A 19,577-nucleotide genomic window follows, 5' to 3' on the forward strand; every position below is an offset into this window, starting at 1 on the left:
TTGAGTAATTGAGTTGCTTTTCAGACAAAGTAATTATAAAAGTAATTAAAACACAATTTGATTGGTGTAATTAATGATTACTTTTTTGAAGTAACTTACCCAACACTGCTACAACTATTATCCAAACCGAATTATCTGAAAGATCAAAAGTAATTTGATTAGAAATACATGAATAAAAGGAAATGATAATTTGTTAGATATACATAAAACTCTGAGAATTTCCCTAGCCATACATGCATGCATAAATGAATAAACTACTTAATATTTAGACGAACACTTGGTATAAACACTTGTTCACATGTGAACGTATAATCATCTTATAGGGGGTGGGGCATTTCAGATAATAGAGAGCATTTGATTGAACCAAAAATTTAGGGCTCTATTTTGATAGTCCATGCACAGAGCGCAAAACGCAGGGCGCAAACGCTTTCAGGGTGTTTCAGAATGCATTTTTGCTAATTTAAGGACAGGAAAATCCACTTTGCGCCGTGGCGCATGGTCTAAAAGGGTTGAGTTTATTTTCTTAATGAGTTATAGGTGTGTTTTAAGAATAAACCAATCAGAGTCTCATCTCCCATTACCGTTAAGAACCAGCTGCGTCGCGCCATAAGCGCATCTGCTATTAACATGATGTAAAGTAAGTTCACTTTCGCTTTTGCTCTCGTGGATAGGGATACCACACAGTCATCAATTAGCCCATAAATAATTAATTTAGTTTGTTAAGCCCAAAGATCTGTTTCAAAACTATTTCTAAATTCAGTTCTAATTTCCAGCAAGCGAATAAATGAACAATACTAACGAAGTGAGGTCAAAATACACAATTATTTCCAAATACACCTGCTACGCCCCATATGGTCTAAAACCTGACAGGTGGGCAAATCTAAGCTTGTTTTTAATAAAACAAATATAAATATGGTTATGATAAATAATACTGCTAATAATAATAACATTACACAAAAGCAAATTGAATGAACTGAAAAAGCCTCTCGAGATGAAGAAAGTAAGGCAGTGTTTTTTAAGTTAATGTAGGCTAGAAATTAATGTTTTGTAATATTTTATTTATTTATATAGATATAAAGATATTATTAAGATTTATAAAGATATTTGCGTATTGCTCTACATCTTGTGTGTAGTGTGTAAGCCAGGCGCACTTTGCGCCAGACAATAGACCGATTTTGTTCTGGTCTAAAGATCAGACTATTTACAGTTTCTCAAAATAGCAACACGCCAAAACACGCCTGCTTGTTTAGACCAGAACGCCTATGGGCACACATTTGAGCGCAAATGCATTTGCTATTTAAACAGTGTGGCGCAACACCTCAAAATGACCCTTGCGCCTAGCTGAAAGTAGCAAAAGACTATTGCGCCGCGCCTTGCGCCACAATGCACCGGGTGTATGATAGGGCCCTATATGAAAAAATTAAGTGCGTTGATGATGCCATTAAAAAAAAAACATTGATTCTTATAGGCATAAAAACCAGATGACCAGATGCTACATTCTGAATGCTTAAATATTTTATATACTGTATTTATAAAAAAACGTATATATAGTTGGTGACACAGTGGCACAGGTGGTAGCGCAGTCGCCTCACAGCAAGAAGGTCACTGGTTCGAGCCCCTGATGGGTCAGTTAGCGTTTCTGTGTGGAGTTTGCATGTTCTCCCCATGTTCGCCAGGGTTTGTCAAACCTGCTATTAGTATTAAGCAATATCTAAGAGTGAACATTTGAATACATTTTTAATGTCCCCCTGAAATGAAAATGAATGATTTGGGGGTGTTAGTATTAATCTGTTAAACTATATATTCATTAATTAATTCATTCATTCATCTTACTTTGGCTTAGTCTCTTTATTTGTCTGGGGTCACCACAGCAGAATGAACCACCAACTTATCCAGCATATGTTTTACACAGCGGATGCCCTTCCAGCCGCAACCCAGTACTGAGTAAAATCCATACACACACACTCACACACACACACATACAGTACAGACAATTTAGCTTACCCAATTGAACTACAGCACATGTAGTGCTGAACCAGTGACCTTCTTGCTGTGAGGCGACAGCACTACCTACTTCACCACTGCGTCACCTTCCTAATAAATAATAAATATCATTTCTTGATAAATAGCCTCATTACGTATTTATTTATTATATGATTTATATTTGATATTAGAATAAATGTTAGCTTTTGTAAGTGATTTTATGTTTTAAAATAGAATATGTAATGTTCTCAATAATATTTGTAAAGAAAACACAGGCCCTATATGTGCTGTTTACATATATTTCAATTAATATGGAAAGTGAGTGCATGTTTTTACCAAAACCTATATTGGATTTTTTTTAAATGCATGTGCATGAACAACAATATAATTTGCACAACAAAATTATAGGGATCTTCTCTAAAGAAGTTGTACCTCCACCCTATTTAGAGCATCATTATGGGCGTTTTACTACTAACGTGGTTCAAATGATGGATCTGCAACAGAGAAACTACGGCTTGGGAAACACTTGTCACTACATCGTTATTTTTCCAAACAATGCATCATACTGTGATAGCTCAGCTGCAAGCTACATTGTTGTTTGGGAAACGCACCCCTGATTGACTCATCGATGATTGCGAATGAGAGATCAGCAGCGATCAATCATATCACGTGCTCCGCTCAAAATTAGTTTATCAAACTTCACTTAGAATTATTATTACAGGTTTCTAGGCCCAATATTTAAATATGTTTTTTTCTTTGATTTCATGGGTCTCTGTTTCTGTAGAGCACACTATCTAAATGATTCTTCTCTTACTTGGAACTGAAACAAGACAAAATAACTCATCGCCACCATTGACTGTTATATTGTACGGTGACAGATGCTACTCGACAGTCTACAGTGACCACATTACTTTCCCTGAGGGTGATGCAGTCAGACAATTCTACATGTAAATGTATCACTTAAAGGATGACTCACTCTGCGAGACAGTAATGAAGTGCTCCTCCTCCTCCTCTTCTTCTTCTTCTTCTTCTTCTGCAATAAAACACATTCAATGAGCAAAGACAGATAATTAAAGTTAAAATAAGACATATGGTAGTGTATTGGTGGGACTCATTCTTACTACAGAATACTGCGTTTGTTGTTGCAATGTCTGTGGTGACTGTTGATGCAACAACTGTGGTGGTTTCTTCTGGCTGTAGTAGGATAGCTGAAAGAAAATGGCACAGCATCATCTAAATGTATATTTGTGTGTGTGTGTGTGTGTGTGTGTGTGTGTGTGTGTGTGTGTGTGTGTGTGTGTGTGTGTGTGTACTGGTTTTGGTGGTTTACAAGAACTTGTATTGACATGGGAATGACATACTGTAGTTATACTCTATTAGTATATACTCTATCTACGAGGATCTCCCTGATGTTGTTGTTATTCAAAGAGTTTCAAAATGATTCTTAATGGGGTCTTTTGATGATCAAATTTTGCCTGTGAGGGTTGGGTTTAGTGGTAGGAAGTGGGTTATTTAATCAGTGTTTTGTAAGACAAAATATATTCTGCCTACGGAGAGTCCCTGATAACCACCAATACCAATGTGTGTGTTCATAAGCAAACCCCATGCCAATCTCTTTTACAGTTTTTTACAATGACTATGACACTTTTTTCAATATATTTAACAAGTTTCCTAAACTCTTAACACGGTTTGCACAACATCCGTCTTGTGGGCTATACAATTACAGTTTTTTACAATGGCTATGACAGTTTTTTCAATACATTTAACAAGTTTCCTAAACTCTTAACACATTTAGCACAACATCCGTCTTCGTGGGCTATACAGTTAACATATTTCTTCTTGCTTTGACACAAAATGCATCCAGATAACGCCAATTTAAAATGCTTAAACTTCTTTTACACACAAACTCAACCAAAACCAAAACAATGTAATTTTACAGTCCAATTTACTAATGCTTTCACACAGTATGTCAGAACAGATAACAACATGATCTAAACAGAACCTATATAGGCTAAATCCAAAGTGAACAACTGTTCACATATATACATACATACACAGAGTTCTGTAATGTGCTCACTGTTCCTTTCAAAAACCTCATGAGTCCTCTTTTTGAATATACAGTATGATCATGTGATTTGAAAAACCACAACACTTGAGTGTGCTTTCTAGATGGGAATCAGCTGTCATATATATATATATATATATATATATATATATATATATATATATATATATATATATATATATATATATATATACACAAAAAGTGTCATAGCCATTGTAAAAAAACTGTAATTAATATAAAAAACTTTGTGTAAAAAAACAACAACTTTTGTTTCATTCTGTCACGATCACCAGCGATCCAGCCTGTGCAGATGGTAAACACAGATCACATAGAACTAAAAATCTGCCGTTATATGGACTACAAGATCCAGTCATGCAACCCACACACACACATGCTCCAAGTCTCTATTGATTACACTCACACAGCTGAAGCTGCTCATAGACTGATTACTATTTAAACAGCACACAAACACAAAGTGGCTGAGTCTTGTTATACTGAATTGTGAACATTACGACGCATTGTCCTTACCTTCCTTTCTGTGTTTAAATCTGGCTTTGTTTTGTCTGTTTTACGTTGTCTGCTGCCTGCCTTTTGATCCTTTGCCTGTTTACAGTTTTTTACAATTGCTATGACACTTTGTTCAATACATTTAACAAGTTTCCTAAACTCTGAACACGGTTAGCACAACATCTGTCTTCGTGGGCTATACAATTAACACATTTCTTGTTGCTTTGACACAAAATGCATCCAGTTAACACAAATTTAAAATGCTTGAACCTCTTTTACACACAAACTCAACCAAGACCAAAACTATGTAATTTTACAGTCCAATTTACCAATGCTTTCACACAGTATGTCAGAACAGATAACACCATGTTCTAAACAGAACCTATATAGGCTAAAGCCAAAGTAAACAGCTGTTCATATTGTCAATTGAAACACAAATATATTCCCTGTGTGTATATATATATATATATATATATATATATATATATATATATATATATATATATATATATATATATATGTGTGTGTGTGTGTGTGTTTGTGTGTGTGTGTGTATATACCGCTGTCAATCCGCTGTCATCTGTCATATATATAGACACACACACACACACACACACACACACACACATACATACATGTATGTATACATACACACACACACACACACATATATATATATATATATATATATATATATATATATATATATATATATATATATATATATGTGTGTGTGTGTGTGTGTGTGTGTGTGTATATATATATATATATATATATATATATATATATATATATATATATATATATATATAAATATATATATATATATATTTATGACAGCTCCCATCTCCCATATGAACATGATTCCCATCTAGAAAGCACACTCCTGTGTTGAGATTTTTCAAATCACATGATCATACTGTATGTTCTAAAAAAAGGACTCATGAGGTTTTTGAAAGGAACAAGGAGCACATTGCAGAACTCCGTTACCAATACGTCCAGGTAAGGTTATGCAATACAGTCATTACTTTACTATGCACAGTGTGTTTTGCAGTAACCTACTTTATAAACCTGGCGTTCATTAGTACATACATTAGTTATAGTACAGTGAAGTTGGAGGTCAATCAAGTCCCACATGAAATTATCTATGTTGACGAGGCTGGCTTCAACTTGGCGAAAAGGCGTCGCCGTAGGAGAAACATAATAGGTTAAAGGGCTATCGTTACCATGCCGGGCCAGAGAAGAAGTCGGGCAAATGCAGAAGACCAGGCAGTATAGAAAATTATTTAGTTTTTAATTATAATTGTGATGCTTTTTCTGTTTGTAAATCTTGCAGTGATTGCCTTTTGCAAATAAAGTCTACTGCAGCAATTATGTGCCTGTATTTTTTTACATCAACTGTAAATGTTATAAAGCAATTTTTTTCTGTATTTTTGCATTGAACATTTGCAGTAAAATAAAAGAAAATGCATTTACTAAACCCAACAAAATGAAAATGTAGAGAGTCTTAAAATATAAGGGCAAAGCTGACACATAAACTAATGCAGTTTCTGTAATTTTAGCTGATGATAGTGTTTTTAATGTCCGTGTGTTCTGATTGACTGAATGTTTCTGTTGGAAGAGAACATGTGTTAGTGTTTTGAACAATTATGTCATTTTGAAACAGGTTTGCAGTGTTTTGTTAGACATAGTGTATTGTGTTTGTTTATTATTGTATTTTGAAAAGTAGTTTAGAGGTTTAGTTTACAATGTGTGATTTTGAGCATAAAAATAACTGTTTTGCCAATTGTGTATTTTAGGTGTGTTGCTGCGTTAAGAGTTTAGAAAACTTGTTAAATGTATTGAAAAAACTGTCATAGCCATTGTAAAAAACTGTAATGACCATGACTCTGGATTGCCCGTATACATCTGTTTGCTGTGTTGACTGTTGCTTGCCTGACCATCTTGCTAATAAACCCTGCATTTGCATCCGCACCCCTTTGTCAATGTCATTTCGGTTCACAAATAAACCCTGCATTTGGATCCGCACCCCTTTGTCAGTGTCATTTCACGTTACACATTCATTCATTAATTTTCTTTTAGGTGTAGCCCCTTTACTAATCTGGGGTCACCACAGCGAAATGAACCGCCAACTTATCCAGCATATGTTTTACACAGCGGATGCCCTTCCAGCTGCAACCCATCACTGGGAAAAACCCTGTTACAACTTTCAACTTTGGTTTTAAGGTTAAAAGAGGTAACATGATGGTGTTACCATAACATAAACATTGATGCGATTACATTTTGTGGTGAGTTGGTGGCAAAATAGCAAAACGACTACCAAAATACAGCAAAAATAAGTGAGTTTATTTACAAAAGTGAAAAGTCAAACAGCAAAATCTAAACCAAACTCTAAATTCACATTAATATCATAGCATATAACAACCAGCCAAAACGTACACATAAAAGGCAAAGAGAAAGCAGGCAAGACAGAGCAAGCAGAATGAGCATCCCCATTCGCGTCCCTTTCAAACTTTGAGCTCCCATTCCGATTGGCAGCGAAGGTGATAACATCACAGGGTGTAATTGAGATTGACATCTTTACAGACGAATGGGATACTGGAGTGGGCGTTGCTGAGAATTGACACAGAGAGAGAGAGAGAGAGAGAGAGAGAGTGGAAGGAAGGAAGCAAGCGAGTGAGAGAGAAAGAGAAAGAAGACTTTAGATTTAAGGTCGAAACCGGAGCACCCAAAGGAAACCCACGCAAACACAGGGAGAACATGCAAACTCAGACCCAGTCGAGGCTCGAACCTGCGGCCTTCTTGCTGTGAGGCAACAGAGCTACCCACTGTGCCACCGCGCCGCCCTCCTGTTTTGTTTAATGTACAAAAATATATTATCTATTCGCTTGTTAAGTAGTGACGAATGGAATACTGTATCTAGGTCCAAGATACTACCCATTTTAATTGAGAAAATGTTTGTTTATGACCTCTTTTTAGTCTAATTTTATATAAAGTCATGGTGTACACAACAGTCTCTCTAATTGCTGCATCACAGACACCACTATTTTAACAATATATAAAAAAATTACCACTTTCTGGCCATCTAATATTAGGCATGGATATAATGTGATTGTGATTTTTTTAAAGTATAACATCGGTTTGTAAACATTTATGATTACCATTTGTTGAGTCTCCCCTAGGCATGTTTTCAAGGTATACAGTGGTTTGGAAAAGTCAAGGTTTTAAAACCACCAAAATTTTCTGCTATACCATTCCTATGGTATGTGTAAGATTCTTTATTTACGTTTTTTTTTTTTTTTTTTTTTTTTAGGACAACAGTATCTCTAGCAGAAAAGATTTCCAAAGATGCCATTTAGAATTGTAATGAAATCAGTGTTTCTTAAAACTAATCCGCATTGAGTGACGTCACACTTAACAAGCGGATATTCACTCAGAAATGCATAAACATACTCATTTTCAAAAAAGGTGTACTCATCTCATTTGTGTTATGCACTGTATACATAGACAAGATTCCTTTTTTGCAGGATTATTTAATTAATAGAAATTTTAGTTTTTGCTGTCATGTTTGAGTGATGGATACTGACAAAAATATGCTAAATGTGCTATGAAAAATTATTTCCAATGACACTTCAAATAACACAGTTAGCTACCAATAAAAGTGCAACATTCAGGCTCCATTTAACACATTCCACCATGTTTAAATCATCAGAATGCAGCGGTTTCTCATCAGAATGCTTCAGATTCTGTGAGGCCCTACTTATCACTCATTTCATGAATGCACAGCTTGGGGAAAAAATGGCAAGTGTTAAGGCCTTCAGAAGGTTAAGCTTACCTTTAACACATTCAGGCAGTGCAGACCAGCCTCTCTCCTCACACACTGATGTGGCCGAACCATTCATCCTGTAACCTGGCAAGCATTCAAAAGTGGCTTGGCTTTTATGTAGGTATGGAGGATTTCCTTCAGTCTGGTTACCAAATTTAATAGTAGGAACTCCACATTCAATAGCTGGCAACAGAAAGAAAAGTACTTGTTTAAAGTTGATAAAACATGTAAAGCTGGGCTAAGTTAAACATGATTCTTCTTTTAATATAATGTTGCAATTATATGAAATCGTCTTGCACATTGCACCATTCCTGGTATTTCAGAAATGTTAAACAGGTCGACTACAATGTCAAAAAAAAATTCCAAATCATTTTATAACCCAAATATTTTAAAGAATGTCTCACTGGAAAGACACATTTACAAGACTTCTGTTTAAAGCATTGGTAAAAGTTTTAAAATATAGATCTTTAGGTTCTCCTAAAGGGGTCTATTATGCAGAAATCACATTTATTAGGGGTTTAAACACAGTTGTGTAGCAACAGTCTGTGAATATAACCAGCTTCTAATTGTACAAATCGATTTATTATATATTTGTATAATCACACTTTAAAATCAGTCTGTAGAAACACTTTGATTGAAACCCCGCCCATTAGTGATGATCTCTCCCTCAGTAGCATATGAAGTTAGTCTTGTTTTTGAATGTGCCTCTATGCTAACACAGAGGGATTTGTAGCTCCACCCTCTTTTCAAAAGAGCACAATCTCATTTGAATTTAAAGGGATGATCACCAAAATGGCACAATTAGAATCAAAGGCTAAAAGGGGCAGATTTAAAGATTTATAAAACATTATTTATGTGGTATTTTGAGCTGAAACATCATATACACACTCTAGGGACATCAGTGACGTAGGCCCAATCCCAATTCTATTTTTGGACCCCTACCCTACTCCACCAAGGGTGAAAGGGAAGGGCTTTAAAATTTAACCCTAAAAATTGGGACAGCACTACAGCACCTGCACACGTCATCAAATGTCATCGAGATGTCTTGCTTCATATGAGATCAGACGATCGCGACTGCTGTAGTTATTCCAGTTGTGCTATTTTTTTGTATATATCTTTAGGAAATCGCTGAAGGCGTTTATTATGTTATCATAACGATACAATGTGGCAATAAGATCGTAATACTGTGCATTTAACACAGTGGCCATATTCATGTAAACACACCGAAAACAATATTAAAATTATAGCAGACACAGTAAAAAGCCCATACCCAGCCGCTAGACATTACTGATAGGGTATTCGAGGGTCAGAGAGTGTCAGAATGTTGTGAGACTGCTATATAGGAGTTATTATTATGGATTATAGATAGTCATAGCTAAACAGAATTGGGAAAACCCTACCCCTTGATGTGAACCCGCAAAACGAGGGGTAGGAGTAAGGGGATGGGCTAAGGGCTAGAACTGGGATTGGGCCTTAGTTTACATCTTGTAAAAAGGGGCATAATAAACTCCATCTTTGTTTGAAATTTATTTATGGACCATTTTGAGCAATGTAAATAAAAAAAATTATCCCAACATATTTCCTGTGTTACATTTTTAATTTCTATAGCTTCTGAGAATCCAAAAAGAGTTTTGATAAATATTGATAAATAATGTTATGATACAGTAGCTGTTCTAATGTTAAGTCATGACTGAATTGCCTTTTGTTACAGTTATGAAATTGTTTGATAACAAACAGGAAATGTTCATGGGCCAAAGACACAACCACATTGAAATGGTCTATTAACTCAGTTATTTGTGAAAGGATTATCATTACGTGGTGTGTGCATCGTAGCGCTGATCATTATTTGAATTTCATATAATGACATAGACTAGTTTTATTATTCCAGTTGCTGTTAAAAAAGGCTATAAATTGTCCTCACATGCATTAGAGTCTCAAACTTAATTCATGGATGGCTGCAAATCCGCACAGTTTTGCCCCAAGCCTAATCACTGATCCAACTAAACAAAGGTGAAGAAGATTTTATTCTCTCAGTGTAAAGTGTAAAGCGTATTTTCTAAGTGTAAAGCAGTTAATTTTCTCTTCTCAAAATGTATGTAGTGTTTGCAGCAAACATGCCAGCGTGTGTTAAAAATACTGTGTAAGATGAGTATGCCTGCACAGCAGTAACACTAGGAGAAGAATGACTGAATGTCTGATTGTGTATAACTGAATATGTAAAGCACTGATTATACATGTTAAATACTTGTATGAAGCTATATGTGTCAGAAGTTAGAAGGAGTAACATATTATCAAGTTATTATCCTATCATGACAATGTATGTAAACACTTAGTTATTTTGCATCTATGCTCTGGTGTCAAAACAGTTGCTGACACAGACCTGTAACGTCTCTGTTGACATGAGCTAGTGGGCTGAGAGACAAGAATAGCAGGGCCACCTAGAGTAAAAACCTATCCTAAAATGGTTAAAAGTTAAAATGAGACACCTAGGGGTGTGTCAAATAACCGTATAAAGATTTTGGAAACACACAGAAACTTTAGAAGGAGCAGGAGAGACTTTGGAAAAAGAGTACCAGAGATAGGAAGTGTCCAGGAGAGACTTCAGAATGCTCTGGGGTCTGCTCTGCTCTTTCTCGACTTTATTATGGAGAATAAAGTCTATTTTCTGATATTCAAAACCTCCGGTCTGATCATTTCTAATTGATAAGAAGTCGAATTCACGACAAAGGCTGCGTCCGAAACCACCTACTACTCAGTAGGTCCTGCATTTGAATTTAAACGTACTACTCGGCCATTAGAAAAGTGGGTTGTTTACAGTATGAATATGAAAAGTATGAATAGATTTCGGACATACTACACCCGCCATTTTGTCATGGTCACGTGACCTACATGCGCCAGTTGCGTCGCTTCACTCCCATTCATGAAATAGCACAGCGTGCATGGGATGCGCACTTCAGAATCTCGCCGGAGGTAGTTAGTCATCCGGGTACTTCTTGCATGCTAATTTTAGAATTCTATGAATTCAGACATTCTACTCGGCTTGCATACTGATTTTAGTGTACTATATAGTACGGAAGTATGCAGTTTCGGACGCAGCCAAGGTGTTCAAAACTACTATAGACTATTCAGCTGGTGTAATTTGGAGGTTGTTGGAGCTCAAATCTGCAGAGCTGGGGCGCTCCAGGAACTGAGTTTGAGACCATTACATTAGAGTCTCTAGCCGGGAGTCACAGAAGCACAGCAGCTAATTTCTGTAAAACAATCAAAACAATTGACCAAAAGGTATACATATAAAAGAATGTGCCTTGGCATTCAATATGTCCTGATAACATCTTATTCTGGAAATGTTCTTTGTGTTTGTTTTTACTGCAGCAATAATGGTGTATATGCACACAGACCTTTTTTAATTTCAACCAGCCAGCCTCAGTGCTTCCTGTGATCTGTCTTTCCATTAAAAAAATTGCCACGTTTAAGGTCTGCTTTCTTTAAAAATCACTGTTCTTTACTGATTGATGGTTATAGGATATAACGTAGGTGTCAGACCGGACAAGAAGCACTGCATTCAATTACATTTTCCCCCACCATGTCTTTATAATATGACAGTTTATTTTACCCCAGTATTTTCAACAGAGTTTCTGTGATCTTAAATAGTCTTAAATCTCGTTTTATGCTTGAACAACTAAATTAATAATTTAGTCTATTTAAATGAATGTATTGTAATTCCATTACAACATTGATGCTGTAAAAGCAACTATGACAACGTTATCATTGGCTGAACGTTATCATTGGCTGAAAAACACAAGCTGTGCATATACCCCATTACAGCAAAATGTTTTCTTTTTTTGAAGCTAAATAATAATGCAAAAAGTCAAATGAAACAAACACCATTAAAAGTGGATCTGTGTTGCGGTGTGGTTCGTGAAAACAGAGGATTTTAAATTATTATGTTTTTTTTCAGTGCATCATGTGAACAGTTCAGCTAAAAATGGTGGAAGACATTGTACAGCAGTTGTTTTGGACAGTTTCCAACATTAAATTCGGCTTTTTTTAATAGGACAGGGAAAGTTTTCTCAGGAGCTTTTGTTTCAACACATCTTCAGTCTATATTCTCACTCACATTTGTAACTTTATATTCCACTTTATACTTTTTACTACATCTCCATATCACTGTCGGTCCATTATTTATTTTTTATTTATTCACATAAAAAATCTTTTAAAGAGCAGGAAAGTGAATAAACCAGGCAAGTCAAAGTGTTGTACATTCAAATGCATGCGCTATACAGGTATTAAAGTGTTTTCTGTCATTTTGACATGGATTACCAACTCGGGAAAGATTGAAAACAATATTGTGGCCTTGGAGCATTTTTATATAAAACCCCCATTGCCAAATGTATCCAGATTACTGTAGATGTCTGTGTAAATACATTTTAATACTTGCATAAACGTTACATCTGAAAAGGAAACCCCTAAAAATGCAATAAGACCAGCTGCGTCCCCACATTTCATCACTAGTTTTTAACAGTTTGATAGAACCTTACTGAACTTTTTTATAGAGGGTGTATGTGGCACAGACTGTTGCTAAAACTGGCCCTTCTAAAATATTTTTACTCTTATCATTATGAAAACTCCCCATTATTTTAGACATCATTTTTAATAATATTTTGTTCAGCACAGATATGCACAGTCTGATACTCCCCAATCTGCAACCTGAAAGATACATATCCAGAGAGATAACATCCTACCAGTCACCACTAGAACTATGAAGGGGAAACATGACGTTAAGATGATTTGGTTGAGTTCAGAGGAGGAAAAACTGGAAGATGTTACATCAACACATACAGTAAGACTAGGACTAAACAACTCATGAAACAAAAAAGGCATGAAAGACCTGCTGAACAAGGAAAACATTCAGATAGTACAATCAGTTACCAAGACAACACACATAAACCAGTCTAAAAGGGGAGGGGGAAAAAAACAAGCGAGTGGTCAGTGCAGATCTTAAGCGCAAGAAAAGGATGAGATGTTTCACCAGTTTCATCATGCTGTACACTGATAAAGCTGCAAGAGCAACATAAGTCAGTCAAATGTTGGTTCAGACTGTTTAAAGAGTCATATTTGGACTTCTCAAAACACCTTTCCTAATTCCTTTATACCAGTTCTGACAAATACCTTGCCTGTCTACAATAAATGTGACAGTACGAAGGCCCTACACACACTGCCGGTAATTTCAGTTGTCAGTTCACCTTTCAGTGCTTAATCCTGTTCTGTACACACACACACACACACACACACACACACACACACACACACACACACACACACACACACACACACACACACACACACACACACACACACACACACACACACACACACACACACACACACACACACAAAGTTCAATAATTTATGAAAATGGCAACCAAACAGCTATTTAACAGCCAAATTAATTTCTGAAAGATGCTAGTTGTTACAACTGCATTTATGCTTAATCTATGTAGTCAGTGCACAAAAATGAACAGAGCAAATATGGTCATAAATCTCATATTTAAGCTCATATCAGAGTTGTCTCCAGTGCCAGCATGCAAAGAGCAAGATATCACAGAGAGTGAGGAATGTATTGGCTTAAGAGTGTTGGCAGACCTTTCTAAAATAATAAGCTAAACTAAAATAAAACAACAAGAGAATAATGATTAAAACCCAAACACATTATCTTAGAAATACAGATATATATTTTTACCTACATACATCTATATCTAAAAAAGCGGACAAACTGCCAACATTCACAGATTATACTTAAACATAAGCCTTAAAATGCAAAAACTGAATCCCTTAAAATCCCACTAAGATCAAAATGAAGGCTTTTGGGGGGTTCTCAAGTCTTAATGTTATCTATAAGCAACTGTGCTCAAAAACAAAGACAAAATTCTCATTTAGATTTAAGACATGAGCAGTCAAAGCCTGCAGTTTGTCACTTCAACCACTGTAGATCAGTTCATTCAGTTTCTTTTCGGCTCAGTCTCTATATTAATCTGGGGTCGCCACAGCGGATAAAACCGCCTACTTATTTACCATATGTTTATGCAGCGGATGCCCTTCTAGCTGCAACCCATCACTGAGAAACATCCATACACACTCATTTACACACTTATACTATGGACAATTTAATTTACCCAATTCACCTACAGTATACGACATCTTTGGACTTGTGGGGGAAACCGGAGCAAACAGAAGAAGCCCACACAAACGTGGGGAGAACATGCAAACTCCACACAGAAATGCCATCTGACCCACCTGAGACTCGAGCCAGCGACCTTCTTGCTGTGAGGCAATCATGCTACCCACAGTGCCACCATAATGCCCGTAGATCAGTTAATTTTTTGTTATTAGATCACTACATGATAATAATAATAATAATAATAATAATAATAATAATAATAAAAATAATAATAATAGTTAATCCAAAAGAACTTGAAATAAGACCAAAAATCACTAATAACTTTACAAATAAGAATGTTTCATGATCCAAGCCAAAAAAAAATAATATATATATATATATATATATATATATATATATATATATATATATATATATATATATATATATATATATATATATATATATATATATATATATATATATATATATATATATATATATATATATATATATATATATATATACATATATATATACATATATATATATATATATATATATATATATATATATATATATATATATATATATATATATATATATATATATACATACATACATATACATACATATATATATATATATATATATATATACATATATATATATATACATACATACATACATACATACATACATACATATATATATATATATATATATATATATATATATATATATATATATATATATACATACATACATACATACATACATATATATATATATATATATATACATACATACATATACATACATATATATATATATATATATATATATATATATATATATATATATATATACATACATACATACATACATACATACATACATACATATATATATATATATATATATATATATATATATATATATATATATATATATATATATATAAGAAGTGGATATGGCAACACACAGAGCTTCCTTCAATGCAAGTGATTAGAACAAAAAAGGTTTTAATTGGATAAAAACTTAAATTCCAAAAACTAACCTTCACATTTTGGAGGTGGAAAATTATAATCCCAATCATCCCCACAGGTAAGGGATCTGTTTCCAACAAGGGTGTAGTTTTCTTGGCATGAATATTTGATAACATCATTATATAGAACAGGACTACGAAACATCACATTGCCATGTTCAGGAGGAGTTGGATTATCACATGTTATCACTATAAAAAAAAGGATGAAACAAAATATATTATAATGTCTCTGACCTGAACAACATTGATGGTCAAATTTAGAGTCAATTAATCGAACAAATAAACACATTAATTTCCATTACTTAAAATAAAATGAATTTAAATAACAAAAATAATAACAAAAGTATATTAAATTTAAAAATATCCATATTTAAAGTAGACAAAAACATGATGCGATTACTAAAACTTAAACTAAAATGAAAACAATAGAGAAATAATTACAATAACATAAACTATTTAAAAGAATTAAGCTGATAATACAAGAAACACAACAAAAATACTGCCATAATTGCATATTTGTGCATGCATATTTTGCAACACACTCAAAATCCACTGTTATGTATGTTATACATTTAACATTACTTTGTTTTAAATTCAATTGTGTCATTCTGAATGCTTAATTATAGTTCTTCCTGTCAATAAATCTGTTTAGTATACACAGTCTTACACCCTTTTTGTTTGATTTTCATACAGTATAAACATGTTTGCTTAAAATCAAAGTTTGTAATGTTTTGATTCTCCTCATAGTTGGTTTGTTTGGTTCATGACTTGGAACAATTAAACAGAAACCTCTGGGCAAATTAACTCCAGAACCATCAGTGCTAAAAAGTGGACGGTCACTATTATTCTCAATATTATTTCACTGACACACAACACTGAGCCTGGTTTCTCTCTAGGTTTTTTTTCCTTCACTTTGTCAATTGGTGAAGCTTCCTTGCCACTGTCGCCACTGGCTTGCTTGGTTGGGACTTGTGGAGCTGTGCATTGATGGATTTGCTCTTCAGTGTTTGGACTTTCAGCAGTGAAATTTAAACCACACTGAACTGAACTAAACTGAACCTTAACTCTTAAAACTGGACTGACACGGTTTCAGCTTACAAGAACTTGTATGTTAAGCTGCTTTGACACAATCTACATAGTAAAAGCACTATAGAAATAAGCATGAATTTAATTGAATGTGTGTTTATTCAAACTTGAAGACTCACATGTGCATGTAGCACGTCCGTTCCAGCCTGTTACAAGACATTGTCTGTAGCTTGATCCTTCCAGGTCATATCTGGGTAAAGAAAGTATAAGTCAATTATATTTGCTTCACTATGATGATAATGATGATATAGACATCAAGTTCTTACCCAGTGTCACATAAAGCTTTTACATAGGCTCCAAACAATGTTCCATTGTTGATTAAATATGTCATATGTGATGATTGTGGTTCTGGCGGTCCACAATCCATCTCTGAAACGGATGCAAACATAATGTTTACAACACATACTGTACATTACAGGAAAGCATTTCATTTAAAGGGACCGGCCAGATTCCAAAGTCAAAGATTAATTACTTTCGCATTTTAATTCTACTTTACTCCATTTTCCATTCTGGCAAGTGATTAAAGGTGATCCATCCTTTGCCTCGTATCCTCTTGCACACTCAGCCACAGCGGTTGAACCATCGGGGAATTCGTTTTTCAGTCTGGACTCCAAGGATAAGACATGGTTGCCATTCAAAACAGGGAACAAACATTTCGCTAAATCAACCACAAACACAAGACAGATCATTAGCAACAAAAAGTAACCAAACTCAATGGTTTGATTTTGTTAGTTGGTTTTGAAAAGGCATTATTACTGTATGCTGCAAGAACATTGTAAGTACACAGGGAAGACATTACAGATGTCAATATAAATGTTGATAATGAAGTTTGCCATGCGCACTCACGATTTTAAAAACTTTATTGGTGTGTTAATCTTGTCAATAATATTATTCAGAAGGTCATTAAATACTTGCTTCATACAGTTTTTATTTGACATTCTTCAGGTGATACAAAAACACAAACGATTCGGCACAATGCCTTCTTCATCCTTCTGATTAAAATAAATGTTAATGGAATAAATAAGATGTTAAGAAGAAAACAAATAAATAAATAAATAAATAATGTTTGATTTGTTTGTTTTAAATGACACCTCAGTGAGTATAAACGACTAATACGACTAATCAGTCATTTATACTCACTGAGGTATATATATATATATATATATATATATATATATATATATATATATATATATATATATATATATATATACACACACACACACACTCCTTTAGAATATTATTTTATTATAAGGGGTGTAAATAAATTTTAGCACTTGACTTTCATGAAACAACAGGACTTTAAATATATAAAGAGTTCATATGCAAAAACCTCTGAAAGTGAAGAGCCTTCTGAAATTTTCATTTATAATTAGCATTTTTCTCAGGCTGTTGAGTGTAATTTCATTAATTTTACCTTAAGTGCAAAGAATAGATTATTTTCATTGCCTTTAATATGAAACAAGTGAACATGAAATGAGGCTGAGAAAACGCAAACTTTAGAGAAAATTTTCAGACGGCATAGAGGTTCTTGCATCTATACTTTTCACCATGCTTTACTGTTTTGATACACATGTTGTTTTCAAATGATTACGTTTCTTTCATTGATCTCGATTATCGTCTGTGTATCTTTATTCACTTCAAATAAATAAATGCATTTCAATTTTAAAACATTTTAAAAACAGTAAGTGAAGCGAATGTGAAGGAAATTCAGCTTACCTTTCCCCATAGTTACCAGCAAAGATGACAGGAAAAGTAGTAACAAAGTCCTCACACTTGTCATCTTCGCTTAAAGAGCTCTTATCAACAACTAAATAAGAAACAGCGACCAGAAACAAAACTAACGGACTGAACGCAGAGGTAATCCCACTAAATCCCACTAAACAAGAAATCCCTACGCGGCTAAAGACTTTCTCTATATTGAGATTCCAGCCGCAGGTGAAATGAAAAGCGGAAAACTACGACGAAAAAGCCCTTCATAGCCAGAACATCTGACGAGAACACGGTTCACTCATGTAAATCAAGACACACCCATTGCAGTGACGCGTTACCAGCCGGTGCTTTCACCGAATCTCCTCCCTGCTAAACACTCAACAAGATATGATTCACACTAACCGGCTGACTAACGACTTTATCTGTTTAGTAGACAAGTGTATTGGCGTGTTTAAATATATATTAATATAGCCTTACGTTATATGTAGACAATATTTGAAGTTGAACACAAGCATTAGTTCTTAGTGTGCGAATTCCGTTAACGATAGGGGTCAACTTTTTGGTAATGTTAGTTTGTGTAATAGATGCTTCTGAAAAATATAAAATGTATTTGTGTTTCAGTGTTTTGTGGGGTAGCTAGTATGGCAAGCTGTTTTGACATTTAATCTATAACCCGTAATAGCCTATTTCATTACTAGTGCTTATAGATAGTAGCTTTTCCATTAAGTACTAGTACTTATTCATTAGATTCTAGTGCATATAGATTCTAGTGCTTTATAAAATAAAGTGCTTACTTAGACACTAGTTCTTTTTATTGCATACTGATTATTTAGATAATAGTACCTATTAAATAGATACGTATTGGATATTGATTAGATTGTATATTCTTTAGATACTACTACTTATTCATTATAGTATACTTCTTATTTATGAGATACCAGTACTTATTTTAAAAGTGACTAGTAACTATTCTGTAGTAATACATTTAAAAGTTTTCTATTGATTTCTATGGGGTCTGTCATTGAGATATCAACTATTCAGCTTTGACTGTTATGTATTTCGACTGGGACAAGTACATAGTCAATCAAAAGATCCTAGTATATATTTAATAGATACTGGTGCTGCTTATTATTTAGATACTAGTAGGGCCAGACAGAATCTGCAAACATTTTTTTTGCTATTTCTGCACAGA

The 19,577-nt window shown here is 34.3% G+C and overlaps 1 protein-coding gene across 43 annotated transcripts in view; it reads right to left on the reverse strand.

The window, feature by feature from the left end:
* Window positions 1-18,694, reverse strand: part of im:7151449 — a 264,905-nt gene extending 246,211 nt beyond the window's left edge. For 7 of the 43 annotated variants that reach the window (XR_012408198.1, XM_073954532.1, XM_073954541.1 and 4 more), the window contains exons 1-9: window positions 18,392-18,694; window positions 17,145-17,330; window positions 16,939-17,041; window positions 16,792-16,862; window positions 15,599-15,775; window positions 8,391-8,564; window positions 3,105-3,191; window positions 2,960-3,016; window positions 100-135 (exon numbers count right to left, since the gene is read on the reverse strand). Coding sequence is in view for 40 of the 43 variants with exons in the window: in XM_073954532.1 (XP_073810633.1) it covers window positions 100-135; window positions 2,960-3,016; window positions 3,105-3,191; window positions 8,391-8,564; window positions 15,599-15,775; window positions 16,792-16,862; window positions 16,939-17,041; window positions 17,145-17,330; window positions 18,392-18,455 (955 nt within the window). In the remaining 3 variants the exon portion in view is untranslated. Of the gene's footprint in view, window positions 1-99; window positions 136-2,959; window positions 3,017-3,104; window positions 3,192-6,994; window positions 7,169-8,390; window positions 8,565-15,598; window positions 15,776-16,791; window positions 16,863-16,938; window positions 17,042-17,144; window positions 17,331-18,391 lie in introns of all 43 variants that reach the window. The other 36 variants (XM_073954544.1, XM_073954539.1, XM_073954551.1 and 33 more) reach the window with 12 other exon arrangements.
* Between the last annotated feature and the right edge of the window lie 883 nt (window positions 18,695-19,577).

This window comes from Danio rerio, chromosome 6 (genome assembly GCF_049306965.1).
Source record: "Danio rerio strain Tuebingen ecotype United States chromosome 6, GRCz12tu, whole genome shotgun sequence".
In the NCBI taxonomy this organism is placed as follows: Eukaryota; Metazoa; Chordata; class Actinopteri; order Cypriniformes; family Danionidae; genus Danio; species Danio rerio.